Raw genomic sequence first — 20,833 nt, 5'->3', positions numbered from 1 at the left:
ACTCTGATCTATAAATAATTTATTTAACAATGAAAACATTTATACAGTGCTTTGAGGTTATCAGCTTATAGAGTTGAAATCTGGGTCCCTAGTAGACTGTTTAGAATCACCCCATGGTTATTGACCTTCAAGTTAAATGGTTGGTCACGACAGGATGTTTCCAAAGGTTAAACCCAACAAGTCACTAGAAGGGAAACCAGTAGACTATTTGCCTAACTGTGTTCACAGGGAACTGACTGTTAGTCTCTTGAAATGACAACAAACCTCTTCCCCTGCATATCGGGCCTCTAGTGGCTTCTGTTTCCTTTCCCCACCACTGGCACATCTCGGGAAAGCCAGGAAACAGGGAGGCGCCGCCATGAAGCAAGGGCAGAACGACCATTCCTGTGGCTGCCCCTCAGGTCGGCTGGAACGCAGAGACACTCAGGGGGCAGAGAAGGGAGCTAGGGTGGGTCTGCCACAGAGAGGTACGGGAACCGGCTTCGTGTTCAGGGATTCCAACGGGCTTCTGAAACACCTGCTTCCCTCACTCCTCAGGTTGCCACCTGAGTCCATTCAGGGCCCGCTGGGGATTCTAGTTACTCAAGTTCATCCGTTCATTCAGCCAACGCTTGCCGGGCCCTACTATGTGCCAGACACTTGGGATACATCACTGTCCAAAAGAGATACCAATGTCCACCTTTGGAGCATACGTCTTAATGGAGGAGGACAAGCAAACAAGCAAAATAAAGAAATGAACTAAAGAACTGTAGGTACAATGTGGGTGGCAGCTGGTGACAGCGCCATGAAAAGAGAAATAGGGTAAAGGGGGTCACGGGGGTGGAGGTCAGGCCGTGCTCACCACGGGGACGTCCGGCTCGGACCAAGGCTGGCAGGCGGTGAGGGGAGAGCAGGAGGCCGGTGTGGCTGCAGCGTACGGACAAGGGGGGCGGTGAGAGTTGGGGTCAGAGAGGTGATGGGTGGCTGGGTCGTGGGCCTTCTAGGACTCTGGTTTTTATACGAGTGATGGGGGGAGCCATTGGAGGGTCCCGAGCAGGCGTGGCCCGCTCTCACTGACTTGTTGGAGGGTCCTCCGGGCGGCTGAGCTGCGACTAAGCTGTAGCGAGCAGGGCAGGAGCAGGGGAGGGCGGGGTGGGGGGGCCGCTGTAACAGCCCGGGAGAGGGCGGCTGGCTGGGAGCGGGGCTGACGAGCAGGTGCTGTATCCTGGGGCGAGTTCAAGGGGCCGACAGGCGCGGGTGACGCGCTGGACGTGGATGTGAGAGAAAGAGGACAGTCAGGGAGGACTCCGAGACTCCAGGCCTGAACCACTGGTGAAGAGGCTGCCCCAGGCTGAGAACGGAGCGGCTGCTGGCCAAACTTTCGGGAGAGTGCTCTGGGGCAGGACCTAGCCACGTGAACGAGGGAGCCCCTGGCTCATCGACGGCCTACGAAGCCTAAGGTGGAAACTGCTCGGCTCAGCTGACGGACCTAAAGGTGCTCTCAGGTGAGCAGGTGAGAAGCTGGCCTCAGAGTCGCGGGTGTCAGTCCCAGCTTTGCCACCACCTACGGCCCTTCTCGAAGGCAGCCGCTTTCCCCCTCTGGAAAGTCAGAGGCAGACGGGTTGATGCCTGATTTCCTGTGAACCTGTGAACTGACTCTGTGAATCAAGACCGCTGAGCACCGTGGTCATTCGAGACTGTTGTGCGTCGGGGCCGGGACCGCTGCCAGGTGGCTCGGGGCTTGAGTCTAGGACCAGGCGCCCTGGGAGAGTTCCATGATTCCCGCCCATTTAGCACCCTAGCCCCACTGAAGTTGCCCCCATCGGAGTTAGCAGTGACTAATTATCAGCCCTGGTCCCCCAAACCGAAATCTAGGAACCATCCCTGAGTCTTTCCTCTCCCTTACCCATTACCCCCATTTCTCCTCACCATGCCCCATATGCTCGCAAACATCAGATCCTCCACTTGGTGTATTTTGTGTGTGGAAGGGGAGGTCTGGACTGTTTCGACAGCCATCTAATCCCATCCCTGTGCCTCCAGCCGGCTCCCTCATCCATCCATCCTCCACGCGGCCGCCGTCAGGAGGCTTGGAAATAAGATACGGAAAGTGCCTAATACAGCACCTGGCATGGGGGCGGGCGCTAGATAAATTGTAGCTACTAATACAATTGTTCTCTTCTTGGAAATGTATTTCACTGCCTTCTTCTAAATTTGTCCACGTGGACACTGCTACCTATTAGCTGCAATGCTTCCCTTAAAAATAGCTGAAGATGATTAGCTAGAGGGATCATAATAGGAATTTTAAGCAATCATTTAAATTAGTTCCTGAGAAGTCTATGCAGAGCCCTTCAAACGGAGTCCTTTCTGGCAGAACCTCACCAGTTCCCACAAGCACATGCAAATCAGCACTCAGCCTCGCATTTTCCCTGCCAGGTTTCTTCCCCACTTACTGGAGGAACAGACCACGGCTCTGTTATCACAGCATGGCGGGGACCCCTTGCTGGCAGGGACGGGGGCCCGAGCAGCTTCGCTCCCACCTGCACGCCGCTCCACCACACACAGGGAGACAGGTACTCAGTGGATGGCCAAAGAATGCGACAATGAACACTGTGCTTGGAAAGTTTAACTATCAAAAGCCGGCCACATCCATATCAAAAGCATGCTCTGAGAAAGTTGCCAAAGACATTTTTGGCCAGAAGAATCCTTTTCAATTGTTGAAAGATGCCTAGAAATGAATCTGCTTTGCCCTGGAATAAACCCTTAATGAAAACACTTAATGTCTATCCTTTAAAGCACGTTCGTATAAGAAAACGGCTGAACTTCTTCAGGAGAGGAGGAAACACAGAAACACAAAGAAACCCATTCTCCTACCTTCTTGAAGTCACGCACATTCATCTTGCCATTAGGCTCCTTGCTGAAGTCCAGAAGTCGTTTTCTGAATGCTGGGTCCTGCTGCCGTATACAGTTTCTGAGCTCTTCAATAACCACATCCTTGGTCACAGCACTTTTACTCTCAGTGGGCTTGGCTCTAAAATCACAAGCAGGCACACAGACGCAGCAGAGCACTTCCTATAGACCTCACCCATGTACGGTTCAACCCAGGACAACAAGGGGGTTTACCATCCCCTTTTCACAAAAGAGGAGAGAGATGCTGAGGTCGATGGAGTGACCTGGGGACTTCTTACACACCCATGGCTTGCAGGTTCAGAGACAGGCCAGCAGCACTGCGTCAGGTAAAGCTCTCCCTGAGATGCCAGCACGTGGCAGCAGGCCAGGGTGGGGAGCTTCAGAGAAGGGGCTGCTGTCATCCTTGTGCTAAGATCTTCAGCTGTGCTTTGAGCTGGCTGAATGTGGTGTGTGACTGGGAAGACATGGCCGAAAAAAGATATTTTTGTGAACTGGGAAAATGAAAAGTCAGAGCCTATTATAGGCCTTAAATTAAATAGGCTGTTTTGTGGTAACTAGATCAAAGAGGTCATCAAACAGCCGTGGGAAGGGAGGGACGTCCACAATTAAACCAAGTTGCTTCACAAAATCAACTTAATTTATAAAAGACAGATCTTACGTGATGTGCTCTGGGTCTGAGCGTGAGAATGTACGTGTCATTGAAGGATAATTATTCTTCAGCTCTCCAGAAGTCTCCTGGACCCCGTTTTGACAACCATGAGATAGTCCTGGAGAACAGAGTTCCACTCCTTTCCTGCTGCTTCTGTCGGCTTTAGGAGCTCTCCAGGAATGCCCACATTTTATGAAATGCGTAACTGCTATTACTTCTTTCACTGGTTTTTAGGAGGCAGACATATCTCATCACAGAATATTTAACCTTTCTCTTAAAATACCATCTTTCTGCCCATTCATAAAGCAGCTACTATTGAAGTGCCCAGATATTCAAATTTCATTAGCATAGCATTAAAATATCCCCATTGCTCTACACTTAAGAATTTTTTAAAGGGGATATGACAACGTGAAGCCGGCTGAATAGTTCTACATTTTACCTCTCTTTATGGATTTTTTATAAGCTATGAACAAGCAAGTTAAAATAATATCTTTTCATTAGATGAAACCTATATTTTTCAAAATGAAGAGCTCAAATATTCATCAGTCTGACTTTTAATAGATTTACTAAGTATGTTTTATTGTTACAATTCAATTTGGCAATCATTTAAGTAATTCTATCATTCATGTTAGAAAATGTTAACCGGTTTAACGAGTATATTTTGCAGTAAATATTAAACAGTGGTAAGGAATCTAAGTTTCTGGAGAAGAATAAGTGTGAACGCAGGTACGTAACAGTTGAGAGGCAGGCGGGTTCTCTGGGAGTTGAAAGTCCTGGGTCCTCCCGCAGGATGAGCACCATGCTTGTGAATAACCCGAGGTAAGTCCCCAAATCTCTTAGGTCTCAGTGCTTTCAATTCTAGAATTAATAGGTCAATGCAGTAATTCCTAAGATCTCTGCTGCTTGCTCTAAAACTCCCTGACCTTAATCACTGTTTTTACAGTTTGCCATCTTTCTTATTTAAATCATAAAATATTTAAATACTCAGTCAACAAATATTTATTAACTATCTACACTGCAATAGGCACAGTGGGGTTTTTTTGTTTTGTTTTGTTTTTTTGCGGTACGCGGGCCTCTCACTGTTGCGGCCTCTCCCGTTGCGGAGAACAGGTTCCGGACGCGCAGGCTCAGCGGCCATGGCTCACGGGTCCAGCCGCTCCGCGGCATGTGGGATCTGCCCGGACCAGGGCACGAACCCGTGTCCCCTGCATCGGCAGGCGGACTCTCAGCCACTGCGCCACCAGGGAAGCCCAGGCACAGTGCTTTTAATGAACGCTTTCATTTTGCTTTATTTTACGTCTCAGAAAGATCTGGCTGCTGCCGCTCCCCTGTTTGAAGATGTTCATTTAACAGCTGATCCTTTGGAACAGGAACTGGAGAGACAGTGGGTGGGCCATTAATTCCTAGGCATGCCAAAAGTTTCTTGTAAAGGATTCTTCCTGAAGCAATATCCTGAAACTTACTGCAGAGTCTGAATTTCAAAACTAATTAGAACACACCCATTAGAATGGCTAAAAGAAGACTGACCCTACCAGGTGCCAGAAAGGTTGTGGGTCACTATGACCCTCCTCCACTGCTGGTGGGATGCAAAATGCTGCAGCCACTTTGGAAGACACTTTGGCTACTGAATATCCACTCACCAGAGGAACCAGCTGTTCCAGCCCTAGGCGCTTAGCCGAGAGAATAAAAATGTATGTCTACACAAAGACGTGTAATACGTGTGGCTTTATTTGTAATAGCAAAAACTGGAAACAAACCAAATGTCCATCAATAGGTGAATGGATCCACAAAGTGGGGTAAGGCCATGAAACAGAATTCTACTCAGCAACAACCAAGAACCATACAACGTGAGTGAACCACAAAATCATTATGCTTGGTGAATAAGGCCTAACAAAAAAAGAGAACATCTTGTAGCCTTCCATTTATAGACGATCCTAGAAGATGCAAAGTCATCTGTAGTGACATGGTGCTAGGTGGGTGGAAGAGATGAATTGCAAAAGGGCACAAGAAAGCTTCAGGGGGAATGAAAAAGTTTGGTATCTGGATTGACAGCGTGCGATGGTTCACAGAGATATATACACGTGATGGATTTCCTCAAATTGTATTATTTAAATATGAGTAGTTTATTGTCTGTAAGAATACTGCAATAAAGATATAATAAGTGTAAAATAAAGAAAAAATTTCGTGAGAAATTTGGCATGGAATTATGGAAGTACTTTATTGGAATTTGGGGATATGCAAATATTTGAGAAAAACATAGGAAACCACTAATATGGCAGGATCATTTTCTTTTCCAACATTTTGTTTGTTATTATTTTTCTAATCATAAAGGTTGTACGTGCTTATTGTTGCAAACTTGGTAAAGGCTGAGACCCAAGAAAAAATTCCACAGATCCGTTAAAATGCACAAGGCTTAGAGCACAGTAGGTGTGGGTGTGAGCCCTGGATTCTGCCTCCCGGGGTCTGGATAACGGCTCCATGACTGAAGGCGGGCTTCACGGGGTCTGGTCCGCGGACACTTCCCCGGCACAGTGAGGCCACGACTCTTTTCACATGAATACACGCTGTCATTTGTCTCTTCCACCCTGAGTCTCTGGTGCGTGTACAGTGGACTTTCCAGAGGCTGCAAGGCATGCGATCATTCCTTGCTCCGACCGCTGGTGGAGTGTGTGCTCGTGTGGGCTGCGCTCACTAACATGGTCTAAAGCTGCAGAAGCGTGTAGGGTTTCCATGAGGAGCTGGAGTGAGCTTTCAGAGCTCAGCTCAGCTTCTTTCTTTTTTTTTTTTTTTTTTTAACATCTTTATTGGAGTATAATTGCTTTACAATGGTGTGTTAGTTTCTGCTGTATAACAAAGTGAATCAGCTATACATATACATATATCCCCATATCTCCTCCCTCTTGCATCTCCCTCCCTCCCACCCTCCCTATCCCACCCCTCTAGGTGGTCACAAAGCACCGAGCTGATCTCCCTGTGCTGTGTGGCTGCCTCCCACTAGCTATCTATCTTACGCTTGGTAGTGTGTATGCCACTCTCCCGCCTCGTCCCGGCTTACCCTTCCCCCTCCCCGTGTCTTCAAGTCCGTGCTCTAGGAGGCCTGCGTCTTTATCAGCTCAGCTTCTTTACAGCACTTTACTAGCTCCTTACGAGCCCGTGTTGTTTATCCCCGCTCTAATTTCTGTAACCTCTTTATTATCCAATAAATCCTTATTTTGAAATCCCGAAGTTCTTCCTGAGCCTACAGGGAAACACAAGTAGTAACAGCACTCTCATTTTCTGCAATGACAGGTTAAATGCCTCAGTTTTAGCTTCTTACACAGTAAGTACTGGCAGACACACTTCATGCAACAGAAACCCTTTGAGGTCCTCGATAACTTTTAAGAGCATCAAAGGGTCGAGAAGCTCTGACCTGGGGCACGTGACCCTTTCTATGCTTCAGTTTCCTTGTCTATAAAATGCACATAATGAAAGTCCCCACCTCAGAGGATTACTGTAAAAATTCCATACGAGGATCCACATAAAGCTGTTAGCACTGGGCTGGTCTGCTGGATATATCTGTGCTCAATAAACCACAGCTGGAATACCAGGATCACAATATCATGATGACATGCATGTAGCCAGGGGTCAGAGCATGAGCTCCAAACTACGCTTTGCTCAGTAAGTACTAGCAACTGTTATGATTGCTTCAGTAATACTCTGTGATGAGCACTGTGTTAAGTATTATAGCCACAACTGTGAGAAAACCAAAGCAATGCCCGCCTCATGGAGCTGCAAGAGGCTGGGAAGACGCTCATTCTGAACCGAGGGAACAGATCACCGAAAAGCCCAGAGGCAACAGAGAGCTTGGTGTTCTCAGGAAATAGGAAGCCAGTCAGCCCAGCTGAGCTGGGACCTGCAGGAACAGCCGCAGCATACGAGAGCTTCCCATGGGCTTGATACTGGCTGAGAGGCTTCATGCCTATTACCTCACTTGATCCTGACCACAACTCTCTAAGTAACATTTACAGGAGGGAAGAGGCTCAGAACTTGCCCAAGTTCACAGCTAGCTCCGGGCCGAGTTGGAATTTGAACCCAGGCAGTCTGGCTGCAGAGCCCGAGCTCTGGAGAGGCTTTTTTCTTTTTTATAATTAATTAATTAATTTTATTTATTTACTTTTGGCTGCGTTGGGTCTTCGTTGCTGTGCGCGGGCTTTCTCTAGTTGCGGCGAGTGGGGGCTACTCTTCGTTGCAGTGCGTGCGCTTCTCATTGCGGTGGCTTCTCTTGTTGCAGAGCACGGGCTCTAGGCGTGCGGGCTTCAGTAGTTGTGGCACTCAGGCTCAGTAGTTGTGGCACGTGGGCTCAGCAGTTGTGGCACACGGCTTTAGTTGCTCCACGGCATGTGGGATCTTCCCGGACCAGGTCTCGAACCCGTGTCCCCTGCATTCTTAACCACTGAGCCACCAGGGAAGCCTCTCTGGAGAGGTTTGAGGATCCTAGTGGGCTGGGAAGCCACGCTCTGTTAAAGCATCTGGCATCTCCCTAATGGCAAGAGGACACCCAAATGCTTCAAGCAGGGTTATAACGTGATCGTCTTTGTAGTTTAGACAAAGACTGGCTACGTAATGGAGAAGAGAATCTGGGGGCTTCCATCTCAAATATCCAATTGCCCGCACAAGCAATCCACTTCAGTTCACTCACTCACTCATTCATTCATTCATTCCGTCGCTTGGCACTTAAGATGCCCTGTCCATGAGTCGGGTATGGCTCCACTGCTAGGTACCGGGACTTTGGGAGTGAAGGGACAAAGTCCCTGTGCTTTACATCCTTGGTGGGTGGCACAGGTAATAAACATCAACAAATGACAAGAGCCATGAAAAATGGAGCCGGGTGACAGGTAGAGAGTACCTGGGAGGTGGGGTGGAGGGGAGGTGGAGAAGGAGGTGAATAGAGTGACCTGTCACTCTGGGTGGTGGGGTGTCACCAATCTCCTCTCCAGGTTAACATGTCCAAAATGGAACTTCTGATTGTCAGCCCTGAAACTCGCCCAGCTCAGGTGACCATCCTGAGTACCCAGATGCTCAAGCCGGAAGCCGGGGCTCATCCTCGCTTCCTTCCCGCCCCACCCCAACGCACGCCCCGGCCGTCCAAACACACCCGGAACCTCCACGTGAGCTCACGGTGTGTATTCGTAGGAGAACTGCAGAGATAAAGGGCAGCTCCATCAGCGGAGGGGGGGGGCTGGCGGTTCTTGTTACATCAAGCTGATTTCCAAAGGGGCTTTATCATTTACACGCCCACAAGACACACATGAGAGGACCAGTTTCTCTACCTCCCTGCTCTATCTTTTAACGTGTTTGCAAATTTACAATTCTTTTACTTCAAGTGATATCTAACGTAGCTCGTATTTCCTTCTACTTATTAACCTATATTTTAAAGTGATACCAAGTCTCAGGCTCGGAGTCCTTGGCAGACAGAGGCATCTCATTAGGATTTAATCATATTGTTTTCATGAAATGCAGTCTTAGTGTAACCTCTTTATAGCAAGTGAGGATGTTTTTACATGTATGGTGGTAAGAAAAGCCTTTAAAAAATTAATATACTTCAGAAAAAGAAGAGTTCATATAAAGAAAATAAAATGTACTCAGGTAGACCATGAGTGCCCAAAGTTTGGGCGACATCTTCCTTTTCATGGACAAGTAAACAGAGACCCCCCAAGAGGTTCCCCTCTCTTGCCCCTTGGAAGTTGCAGTTTCCCAGGGTTCCTATTCCTTCTCCAACCTCCCCCTCAGCTGATGATCTCACCTCCCCCTGCACCGAGGAAACAGAAGTCCGGAGGGCGGGACTCCTAGGTTAGCGCCCACGCCCACCCCCCTTCCTGGCCTGGCTCCATCTATCAACACTTTTTCTCTCCAGTCTCTGGCTTTCCACTAACTTCTCCTCCCAGCCCACAGACAAGCACAAAGCCTGTCTGTGAAGCAGGTGAACCCTTTCTCAGCACTGCATCCTCCACTCCACAAGCACCCCTGGCACCTGCTGGGGGGTCCACCCGCCCCTCCCAGCCCCGGCCCCTGCTCGGCCCACCTGCTTCCCGTGCGACGTCGGACCTGGCTGGCCTCCTCCTGCCCCCTTAGCCCCAGGCACCGCCCTTCCTGTCCCCTTGCCCCAACCTTCTCGGCCTCCTTTGCTGTTGGACCAGCCAGGGCCCTGGTTGTCTGGTGGTGCTCTGCCAGGTCCCACCTGCAGCCCTCTCACCTGTCGGTCCCCCATCCACCCCGGACAAATGCCGGCTGAACGAATGAACCAACTGTCGGTGTGAGGACGCTGGAGTCTCATCACGGCCCAGACTCCTCTCTGAGCCCCACGGCCTCCCGGAGTCTTTTCCCCGTGTTTTCACCCCGACTGGCTGACTCCTTCTGTGTTCTCTCACTGGCCAGCAGCCCCTGGCATCATTGCAGACTCCTTTCCCTCCTCTGCCATCAGCCTCCCGGTCCAGAGTCACCAGGTCTGTCCTTCTACTGCCCAGACTTATCCCAAGTCGCCCCCTGCAGTCCTCTGCCGCCCCCTCCTTTCAAGCCCCTTCTTTTCCTCTCTCCCCATTATGTCTGCTCCCCTCACCGGAGCCAGAGCAATCTTTATCCATCAGGGTTTTTAAAGCCTTCTGGGTGGCTCTCAGACCCTGTGGAGAACCCTGCCCACCGGGTGAATCCAGTTCCATAGTGTAGAGCCACAGTCCCTCCTGCCCGCCCTTTGGTACCGTGCCCCTGCCGTCCTCCCCACCACACTCCTGCCCCAGGTGTCCACGTGAATGTGCCGTGGGCCCCTAGCCCTCTGGGCTGCCTCCTGCTAGCATACAGCCTGAAGTGCTCTCCCCTTTCTTCTCCAGACTCAAGCATCACATCCCTGGGGAGCTTCTCCCCTTCCATGCCGTGCCCCCCTGCCCCATCCTCCCGGCTCGAAGTGTCCTTCAAGAATTGCACACGGTCCTCTGGGCCCACATGCCATGCGGGGTGCGTCTGCATCGGTTTCCCTCACATTAGACCACTCTGTAAATGAAGGGGTTTCTGTAAACCTATTAACAGGACGGCCAGGACGCAGGAGGCTCGCGCAGTACTCCTGAGTGAAAGACCAAGTGGAGGAAGAAGTGAACCGCCCTGCCAGTCCTGGGCTCCACTCCCCTCTCCCTCTCTCCCTCTCCCCGGACCACGCTCAGCAAAGCCACGAGCCAGCGAGCGACTGAAGCCCCTGCAGACACGGACAACAAGGTGGCCTCCCCGGCTTGCCCACTGCCCAGCCCAGGCCCTCGCCCCTCCCTGAGCTCCCCCACAAGTCCCTCTGGACTGCTTCTCCCCTGTGCCGCGCTTCTTCCACCCACTAGCGAACTGATCTTTCTGCAAACGTTCCGGAAACTGGATGAATGCCAACACCCGGCCTGGCACACCAAGCTCTCTGCAAGGCCCTCTTGCTGGGGAAAGCCTAGGCCTCCCCCTTCTCTTCTTACAAACCACAGGAGAAACGGGCTATGAGACATGAGTGTTCACAGAAGGGAGATTCAAGAGGCCAACAATTACCAATAAGATCAGCTATGTTTCAGGTCACTTTAAGCCAATGTAATGTAAAGAAAAACAATAAAGATTTTTAACATTCCAGTCGGAAGGAATGAGAGAATCGCTGTGATTCCACTGGATTTCCACCCACAGTGATCTCCCAGATCACTGTCCACACGCTGGGAAACACTGGCCCCCGTCCCTGAGGCCGTGCAGCTCTGAGTCCTGGGACAGCAGCAAGTGGGTGGCAGGTGGCGTGTCGGAGGCGTCATCCCCTGCAGAGTGCCGGCTCGGCCTGCAGGTTGTCAAGGTCATCTGCAGAGAGGGAATGCCCCAAGGGGTGTGGTGGAGGGTGAAAGGGACACCAGGCAGGGGACCCCTGGGACCTTCAGGACACCGTTCTCTTCTTTCTCTAATATCCCTGTCCCATCGCCCCCCCCGCTCCCCAGCTTCGGCTCATCCATCACAAATTAAGTTTTAAACTAAAACGAAAGAAAAGTATAATTCAAGTTACCATTTACGGGCTGGCTGATCATAGCCAGACACCCTGGGAGGTTAAATGGCGTAACGATTAAGAGCATAGGAGTCATGCAGACCAGAGGTAGGACCCAGGCTCCACTGACTAGCTGTGTGACGCCAAGGAGGTGCTTCACGTCTCCAGGCCTCCATTTCCTTATCCACGGAAGGAACTGTCATAGCTGCCCTACACGCTTGTGGTGAGGACTACATGACAGCATATATGCCAGACTCTCAACCAACGCCCGATGCTCAGTACAGACTCAATACATAGGAGCTATTATCAGCACTACCTACTAACATGGCAAAAAAAATATGTAGAAAAAGGTTTAAAACTGTAAAACAGACTTTATGGAAAACACGGCATGAATTAATTTTGTTACTAGAAAACTTACTTTACTAAATGTTCGGTTGTTAAAAATGGGCAGAAAACGTGCATGATTTGCTTGAAGTTATTTCGCTCAATGAGCCCTGTGTCTCCAAGGTCATGTGACCGCAGCATATTATAGAAAACTTGTAGATTCCTGGAAATGGAGTCATGAACAATTTCTTCCACCTAACAGAAAAAACAAACGTATTTACCAAGCTGCGCGTTTGTAACCGGGGGTGGTAGCACCTTGGGGCCACATAGGAAAGCGGTACTTACTGAATCCCAAGCCAGGAAGAGAGGTGCCTTGGTGTCTTTACAGGAGGATGTTTTGCTTAGCTAATTGGGAAAGAGAAAATATATAAATACAAATCACTCATAAAGGCAGTAGGAGCTTTGGAGGCAGGTGGACTTGGATTGTGAGTTTTGTCCCTGATTATTAGCCAATAGCTTTAGACCTTGAGAAGTGAGTTTGCTCCCCACCCCCAATCCCCATCTGGAAATGGGATAATAACATTTAACTTGTGCTTATTTTTAAGAAGTACAGGAAATATGAAAAAATCCATCACCTAGAAATCAAATAAATGCAAAGTGAAAGAATAATGAGATGACATTTTTGCCCATCAGAATGGCAGAAATAAAAAGGAAGCAAACTGCTAGTGTTGAAAATGGGTAACATCAGACAATTTGATAATCTACAGCCTCTAGAGTAACAGTGACTGTCTCTGGGGAGCGGCTGGGGACAGAGGTAGAGGGAAAACTCACTTCCACTGTATTCCCTTCTGCATCTTTTGCATTTTGTACTTCATACATATATCCAACTTTTAAAATAATTAAAATATTTTAAAAAATAATATATAAAATTTTTATTCCATTTCTGGAAATTTATACTAAAGAAATTATCACAGGATGATAAAAAAAAAAGGAGGCAATACAATATTCCTTGCAGCAAAATTTATAAAAGGAAGAAAAATGAACACCCAGATTATAAGAGCAGGGAATACGCTGCCTCTTTTAATATTACATAGCAGAATTTTTACTGACACTAAGGGTTAACAATACGTTAATCAACGACAAACTAAAAAGTCACTAATTATGGGGTCTCATTTTAAAATAAAATAGATACTATATATGAAAGTATACATATATCCAGTTCATCAAATTATATACATTACATACGTGCAGTTTTTATATATCAATTATACCTCAATAAAGCTGCAAAAAATCACATGCCTGTGTGGGTATAAAGGTTTGGAAGGATATGCAACAAAGTATAAGAGTGAGTAACGGTAGCACAATTCCTCAACGTTAGAATTAGCAGTGATCTTAAGTTTCTTCTATTTGCATATCTGCCTTCTACCGTTTCTAATTCACTTGTTTATATTAACATGCACTCAACAAACTGCTTTGTGAGCGCTGCTGGCACTGGGCCATGCCTGTGGGTACAATGGGCAGTACAACCAGAAAGGCCTCCGCCTTCCTGGAGGCACGACGACGACATCGTGACAGAAGCGTGACCCTGTGACTGTCACAGGTGTGTGAGGTCGATGCCTGCAAGACAGGCTTCATCAGAGGGGGCAGGGAGGGTCCCTGGAGAATGGGCCCTGGACCGGGGCGCGGGAAGGGGATCCTGGCAGGAGCTGCACTGCCGAGGATGGCGGCGGGAACCTGGGGAGCCCGAGGACCCGAGCGGTGCGGCGGTGAGGAGACCCCGTGAGAGGCGGCAGGGCTGGACCACGTGGCACCCCATCAGCTACGTGGGGAAGTTCTGCTTTATCCTGCGGGTCCCAACACCATCAGAGGGTTTGCAACCTGGAGGCTGACAGCATCTGACTTAAGAGTAGGCAGAGACCACGCTGCTGGCCACATGGAGAGCAGACTGCTCACATGTCTGTATTTCTGTTTTTAAAGAAAACAAGGTGGCTATGTGCAGGGCTGCTGTGACAGTCAGAGGTGATGATTTACAAAAGCTAACACAGGGTCTGTCCCACAGCAGAATTCTGGAAAAGTTGCAGCTCTTCATTTCTGCATGTAAAAGGGCGCTGGGACTCACTTTTGAATCAGAGTTCAAGAAGGATCGAGTGACATGGTTTGGGATGTGCACAAGGTGGGCATTCAGGAAGCCATAATTTTTTTTTTTTTTTTTGCGGTACGCGGGCCTCTCACTGTTGCAGCCTCTCCCGTTGCGGAGCACAGGCTCCGGACGCGCAGGCTCAGCGGCCACGGCCCACGGGCCCAGCCGCTCCGCGGCATGTGGGATCTTCCCGGACCAGGGCACGAACCCGCGTCCCCTGCATCGGCAGGCGGACTCTCAACCACTGCGCCAGCAGGGAAGCCCAGGAAGCCATAATATTGAAACCAAAAGCTAATCTGTACCTGGTAAAGAAAGTCTTTAACAAACATTTCAACGACACTCTTAGTGCTTACTGCACACGTTATCTGAAACTAATCTGACTTTTTAAAGTTCTTAAAATGTTCAAATGATAATAGCTATTAAAGTTATAGAAGTATTTTTAATAATAAAACCATCAACTTTTCAGCCAAAAGAAATAAATACTAAAAGTAAGTGTTTGTCACTAGAGGCAATAAGCAGTTTGTTTTTGTTTCTACTGCAAGACATGATTGCAAGAGCAGTGCCATTGCAATGCTGGGAAAAGGAGTCACATCCAGCATATAAAGTGCTGTCACTCAAGGAAAAGTTTTCAGAAATGTCAAAGAGCATCCTTCAATGAGATTTAAAAACTCAAAGTTAGGCAACTTTTAAACACAACTCTTACTTAAAAATTAACGCAGCTGAAAAATGTGCTCATCCATTTATTTAAACCATATTTCACCTGCATCTCTTATTCCACTAAGAACACTTAAGTTGCCTGCCATAAACAGAAAGGCAAACGTGAAGTTGTTGTAAAACTCACCTTAGGGTTCTCTTCAAGCAGTTCAACAAACGTGCTGACGTTGACCCATCTGGTGCACCCAGGGTCAAGCGTGTGCACTAGTTCTTTGAATTCTGAATCACTTATTTTTACAACCATGCAATTTAGAATATGTCGCAATTCTTCCCCTGTTATATGTCCGTCAGGTTTCTGAGCATGAGAATATATAAGGGAATTTTTTAAAAAGAAAAAAAAGGAAGCAGGAGCATTACGTGTATTTAGCAGCACTTATTAAAGCATGAGTTTGGGCCAGAAAGAATTATGATTTGCAACACGAATACCTCAACTGATGGTCATTACTGTATAACCCACGTGCCAAGAGTGGTGGGGGGAAGGGAATCTGGAACTTTGCAAGTGCAGTTCCTACAGGGTTCTCTGTCAGGACACGACAGGAGACAGTCTCAAGAGAGGAAGGAGGCTGACCCTTTTCCCAGGACAGGCTGAATGCTGGCACATTCACAGGGCACCCCAACCCACCTGAGGGCCCCACGGCTCAGCCTCATGGGGCACAGAACTTCCTGGAAATTCAATTACAACTAGCCGATTCACTAAGAATATTAACCATGCTCGTTTTCACTACCACCAACCTCATCACTTACATAAATGTACAATTACTTAGTGAGAAAAAATTTCAGCCATGCTGCATAAAGAAAACATTATGAGCAAAATACCGCGAGGCAAATTTCTTCCCCCAGAATAAAAAATTACCAATAAGTAAATTGAATATCAAAACTGAGAGAAACTGGGCTTCCCTGGTGGCGCAGTGGCTGAGAATCTGCCTGCCAATGCAGGGGACACGGGTTCGAGCCCTGGTCTGGGAAGATCCCACATGCCGCGGAGCGACTGGGCCCGTGAGCCACAACTACTGAGCCTGCGCATCTGGAGCCTGTGCTCCGCAGCAAGAGAGGCCGCGATAGTGAGAGGCCCGTGCACTGCGATGAAGAGTGGTCCCCGCAACTAGAGAAAGCCCTTGCACAGAAACGAGGACCCAACACAGCCAAAATTAATTAATTAATTAATTTTTAAAAAACTGAGAGAAACTGTTTACTGGAAAAGCAGGGGAAATAAAGAACCCTACCTCTTCATAGGGAGATACTGTGAATACCAGTGTGACCAAAGACTTGTTAAGTAATAATGCCATGTATAAATGTCAACTATGGCTTTGGGGTCCAAAATCTGAAAAGGATATAAGGTCCTCTTGGAGAAAATTAAGTAATTTAGAGGATATGTGCAGGGCACTTTTTGGTTTGGGAGTGACAATTGTTTAATGTCCAAATGGGAATCATTGACAACTAATATTTATAATTTTCAGTAAATTTATCAACGATCACCACTATCTAATTCCAGAATATTTTCATCATCCCGAAGAAACCTCGTGCCCATTTGTACTCACTCTCCATTTCCATCTCTATCCTAAGGCAACGAATCTACTCTCTAATTCTCTGTATTTGCTTTTTTCTGGATATTTCATGTAAACAGAATCATACAGTATATGCCTCTGTGTGCACCTTCCATCTGGCTTCTATCACCTACTGTGATGTTTTTGAGGTTCCTCCATGTGTTGCATGGATCGGTATTTTGTTCCTCTCTATTCCTGATATTACTATTCCACTGTGTGAGAGAGCACATTTTGTTTACCTTGTCATACGCTGATGAACATTTTCATTGTTTCCAGTTTAGAAATTATGAAGAATGTTACTATGGACTCTTGCACACAAGCCTTTGTGTGGACACCTGTTTTTATTTCTCTTGCACAGATACCTAGGAGTGGAACTGCTGGGTCATGTGGTAAATTTCCACTGAAATTTTTAAGAAACTACTATGTTTCCACAGCAGTTGCACCATCTTCCATCCCCACCTGCAGTGTATGAGTTCCATCTCCACAATCTCGCCAACACTTATTGCCGTCTGTCTTTCTGATAGTAGCCATCCTAGAGGGTGTGAAGTGATATATCTCATTGTGGTTTTGATTTGCATTTCCCTGATGACTAATGACACTGAGCATCTTTTCATGTGCTATTTGGCCGCTCCTATACATTCTTTGGTGAAATGTCTATTAAAATCTCTTGCCCATTTAAAAAATCAGGTTGTCTCCTTATTGAGTCCTAAGGATTCTCATATATTCTAGATACAAGTCCTTTACCAGATATATAATTTACATATATTTTCTCTCAGTCTGTCATTAATGGTATCTTCTGAAGCACAAAAGTTTTAAATTCTCATTAGTCCAATTTACAGATTTTGTTCTTTTATGGATCATGCTTTTAGTGTCACATCTAAGAAATATTTGCCTAACACGAGGTCACAAAGATTTACACATATGTCTTCTTCTGAGACTTTTACCGTTTTAGCTCTTATATTTAGGTCTATGGTCCATTTTCAGTTAACTTTTGTATATGATGTAAAGAAAATGTCTAAATTCATCTTTTTGCATATAGATATCCAATTGTCTCAGCACCATTTGTTGAAAAGATTATCCTTTCTCCTACTGAATTGGTTGCAAATTAATTGACCATAAATGTAAGTGTTTATTTCCATACTCACAGTTATGTTCTGTCAACCACTAAGTCTATCCTATGCCAGTACCACACTGTCTTTATTACTGTCGCTTTATCCTAAGACTCAAAATCTGGAAGTTTAAGTACCTCTAACTTCCTTCTTCTTTTCCAAAATTGTTTTGGCTATTCTGCCACCTTTGCGTTTCCAAATGAATTTTTAAGATCCGCTTTTCAATTTCTGGAAAAAAGCCACCTGGGATTTTGATGGGGTTTGCATTGAATCTACAGATCAATCTGGAGAGAATTTCCACCTTAATAATATCGATTCTTCCAATCCATGAATATGGAATGTCTCTTCACTTATTTACATCTTCTTATCCTTGTAACAGTTTTTTATAATTTTCAGTATACAAGCCTGGCACTTCTTTTCTTAAATTGACTCCTAGGTAATTTATTCTTTTTATGCTATTGTGAATGGAATTGCTTTCTGAAGTTCATTTTCAGATTGTTCATTGCTAATTTATAGAAATAGAACTGATTTTTGTATATTGATCTTGTATCCTGTGACCGTGATGAGTTCATTTATTAGTTCTAGCAGTTTGTGTGTGTGTGCATTCCTTAGAATTTTCTATTAAAATATCATGTTGTCTGTGAATAAAGACTGATTTATTTACTTCTTTCTTCCCAATCTGTATGCATTTTATTTCTTTTCTTTCCTGATTACACTGTCTAGAACTTCAGCATAATGTTGAAAAGAAGTAGCTAGAGCTGATATCATTGTGTTTTTCCTGATCTCAGGAGGAAAGTATTTAGTCTTTTACCACTGACTATGCTGTTAGCTTTGGGTTTATCGTAAGTGCCCTTTATCAGGTTAGGGAATTTCCTTTCTATTCCTAGTTGGTTGAAAATTGTTATCCTGAATGAGTGTTGAATTTTTCAAATATTTGTTTCTGCATCTATGATCATGCAGCTTTGTCCTTGTTTCTATTAATATTTTGTATTACATTAATCGATCTTTTGGAAGTTAAACAAACCTTGCAGTCCTGGGATAAATCTCACATGGTCGTAACATTTAATCCTTTTTACATGTTGCTGGATTCACTTTGCTAATACTTTTTTGAGAATTTTTGCAACTATATTCACAAAGGATATTGATCTGTGATTTTCTTTTCCTGTGATCTCTTTGTCTGGCTTCGGTATCACGATAATATTGACCTCAGAGAATTAGCTGAGAAGTGCTCCTGCTATGCCTTCTGAAAGTTTGTAAAGGATGGCTGTTTGTATAAGCAACCTTTCTAGCCTTCAATGTAGAGAATTTTGCACATTTTTCGTTAGATATATTTCTAGGTATTTGTTTTTTTAAAATATTTTTAGAAATGATATTTTAAAACTTCTTTTTCTAATTGCTTACTGCAGGTTATAGAAATATTATTGATCTTTGCATATTGACCTTGTATCCAATGACCTTCTCAATTCTATTATTACTTCTAATATTTTTTGGAAGATTCTTGTGGACTTTCTATGTAAAGTCATGTGAGGTGCAAATAATAACACAGAGAATAAGAGTACGTGAACAGGCAGAGTACAGATTGTTTCCGGGCGCAGGAAAATGAGCCACAGCTGATGTAAATGGAAGTGACCAGGGTGATGGGCCCGCGTGGAGGGAGGATGCCAGTGTGTGGAGGCAGCACACACAGCTTCTTGGAGTGGCTCTAAAACATCTTCTAACAGCTCTGCGCTCCTCTCTACATCAGGGGGACCTGCTTCCCAGGGCTGCCCTCTGTGGCTAGGCAACATGCCATCCCTGCCCACTCCTGGCTCTCTCCCTCTGCTCTCCTTCTCCTTCCAGGTCCCAGAATGTGGCCAAGACCCAGGTAAATGGTCAGAGGGGTTGGAGCGGGCATGTCGGTTGGAAACCACGCCCTCTGCAGCCCTCAAGTATCTGATGGCCGTGGCTCTCGTGTGACGCCCCAGAGGGTAAGCTCATTGTCAGCAGGGACTTCACCTCATTCACCTATGAGTTCGACCTAAGTGCCCATGGCCGGGTCCGGCATGGGGCAGGCACTCAATCCCCCACCTTCTCAGGTGTGTCCGTCAGTCTGTCTGCCGAGCGGTACATCAGTGACATATTTGGCACGGTAAGCATTATTACAGTCCTCCATTAGCGGAGATGAAGATTTCACTATTTTTAATTACATTACTTCTTCAATATACTAATACAAGCTGAGGGGGATGAACACACGGAAGCCTTCGTTTATCTTAAAGAGGTGGCCCACCCGACATGCTCGCAGGTGGCTCAGTGCAGGGCGCAACGCGCCTGCTCTGGAGCAGCCGGTTCGAATCCTGGCCCCATCACTCACTAGCTGGGAGCCTTAGGCCGGGCACGCGCCCCCACGTTCCTTTCCTCAGCAAATGAGGATGAAGTGAAAGAACTGAATGAAGATGATGACAGTGTCCACCTCACAGAGGTGCTGAGAGGCCGAAGTGAGAGAACAGGAGAAAGTCACTGAAGACAGGGCCCGGCACACAGTCGGTGGCACTATTCCTGTCCATCCTGAGAGAACAGGTCATATAGGCATAAAGATTAATGACAGCTGGTGGACCAACTAAAGCGTCTCCGCCACGAAAGCAGGACCCCAAACCTTGGAATCCACACTGTGCAGCGGCATTCTAGATGGACAGAGGTGCGGCCCTGCAGCCTCCGGAGCAGAGAGCAAACCCCCGGACCCACAGGTCCACCTCCAGGCCCTGGGAGCCTCCCCAGAGCCCTGCCCCACAGCGCAGACTGCCCCTCGCTCGGCGGACTTCGCAAGGTAGACACTGAGGCCGAGCAGCTCCGCTTTGGTACTCGCTCATGTATGAGTCTGAGGCAAAGTAATTCATCACACTCCTGGTTAGTTACTAGAGATTCAGTTATTGGATGTGCTCAGTAAATAACTAACTTGGGAGATATTGCTATGTACCAAAAGCATCCGAATGCTGCTTTCTAAAATAAACATGAAAGTGGGACAGGAGCTAATGTTTCAAGCAGAGTCATGAATAAGCCTCCCTTTGCAGTACAACTAAGTAAGTAAACAGGCTATTTTGGAACTAAGAAAATGTTCCTGTCACGGGCTACAGTTGGTTATGAACCCATACACTCTAGGGTGGGACGTGGGAGGACGGGTCAGCAGGCCTGGATTAGTCCTTAATTAAATAGCTAATGATGACTAGTCACTCCAATTTTAACAATCTTGACACACGTTGTTCTAACCCCCTGGCATTTATATTGCAGTAAATTTTATGTCTTCTATCCTCCCAACTAGACCCAGCTCTTGAGGTCAGGCTTTGTATCCCTAAGGACTCAATATTTCCTAGCATGTAACGGGAGCACAAAAGATATTTGTTGAGTGGATAAATGGATGAATATACAGTTTTTATTGGTCCTGTTTTGAGTACTAGCTTTCTTTGAAACAATGAG

At 46.7% G+C, this 20,833-nt stretch overlaps 1 protein-coding gene across 1 annotated transcript in view; it reads right to left on the bottom strand.

Moving 5' to 3' along the window:
- Positions 1–20,833, bottom strand: part of EFCAB6 (EF-hand calcium binding domain 6) — a 230,450-nt gene that overhangs the window by 124,639 nt on the left and 84,978 nt on the right. Inside the window, 5 exon segments of the mRNA XM_065887305.1 lie at positions 2,851–3,007; positions 4,833–5,006; positions 11,971–12,131; positions 12,222–12,281; positions 14,858–15,025. Of these exon segments, the coding sequence (XP_065743377.1) occupies positions 2,851–3,007; positions 4,833–5,006; positions 11,971–12,131; positions 12,222–12,281; positions 14,858–15,025 (720 nt within the window).

Source organism: Phocoena phocoena, chromosome 11, assembly GCF_963924675.1.
Source record: "Phocoena phocoena chromosome 11, mPhoPho1.1, whole genome shotgun sequence".
NCBI classification, from domain to species: Eukaryota; Metazoa; Chordata; class Mammalia; order Artiodactyla; family Phocoenidae; genus Phocoena; species Phocoena phocoena.
The sequence above is the reverse complement of the archived record's forward strand: the minus strand, read 5'-3'. Positions and strand labels throughout refer to the sequence as shown.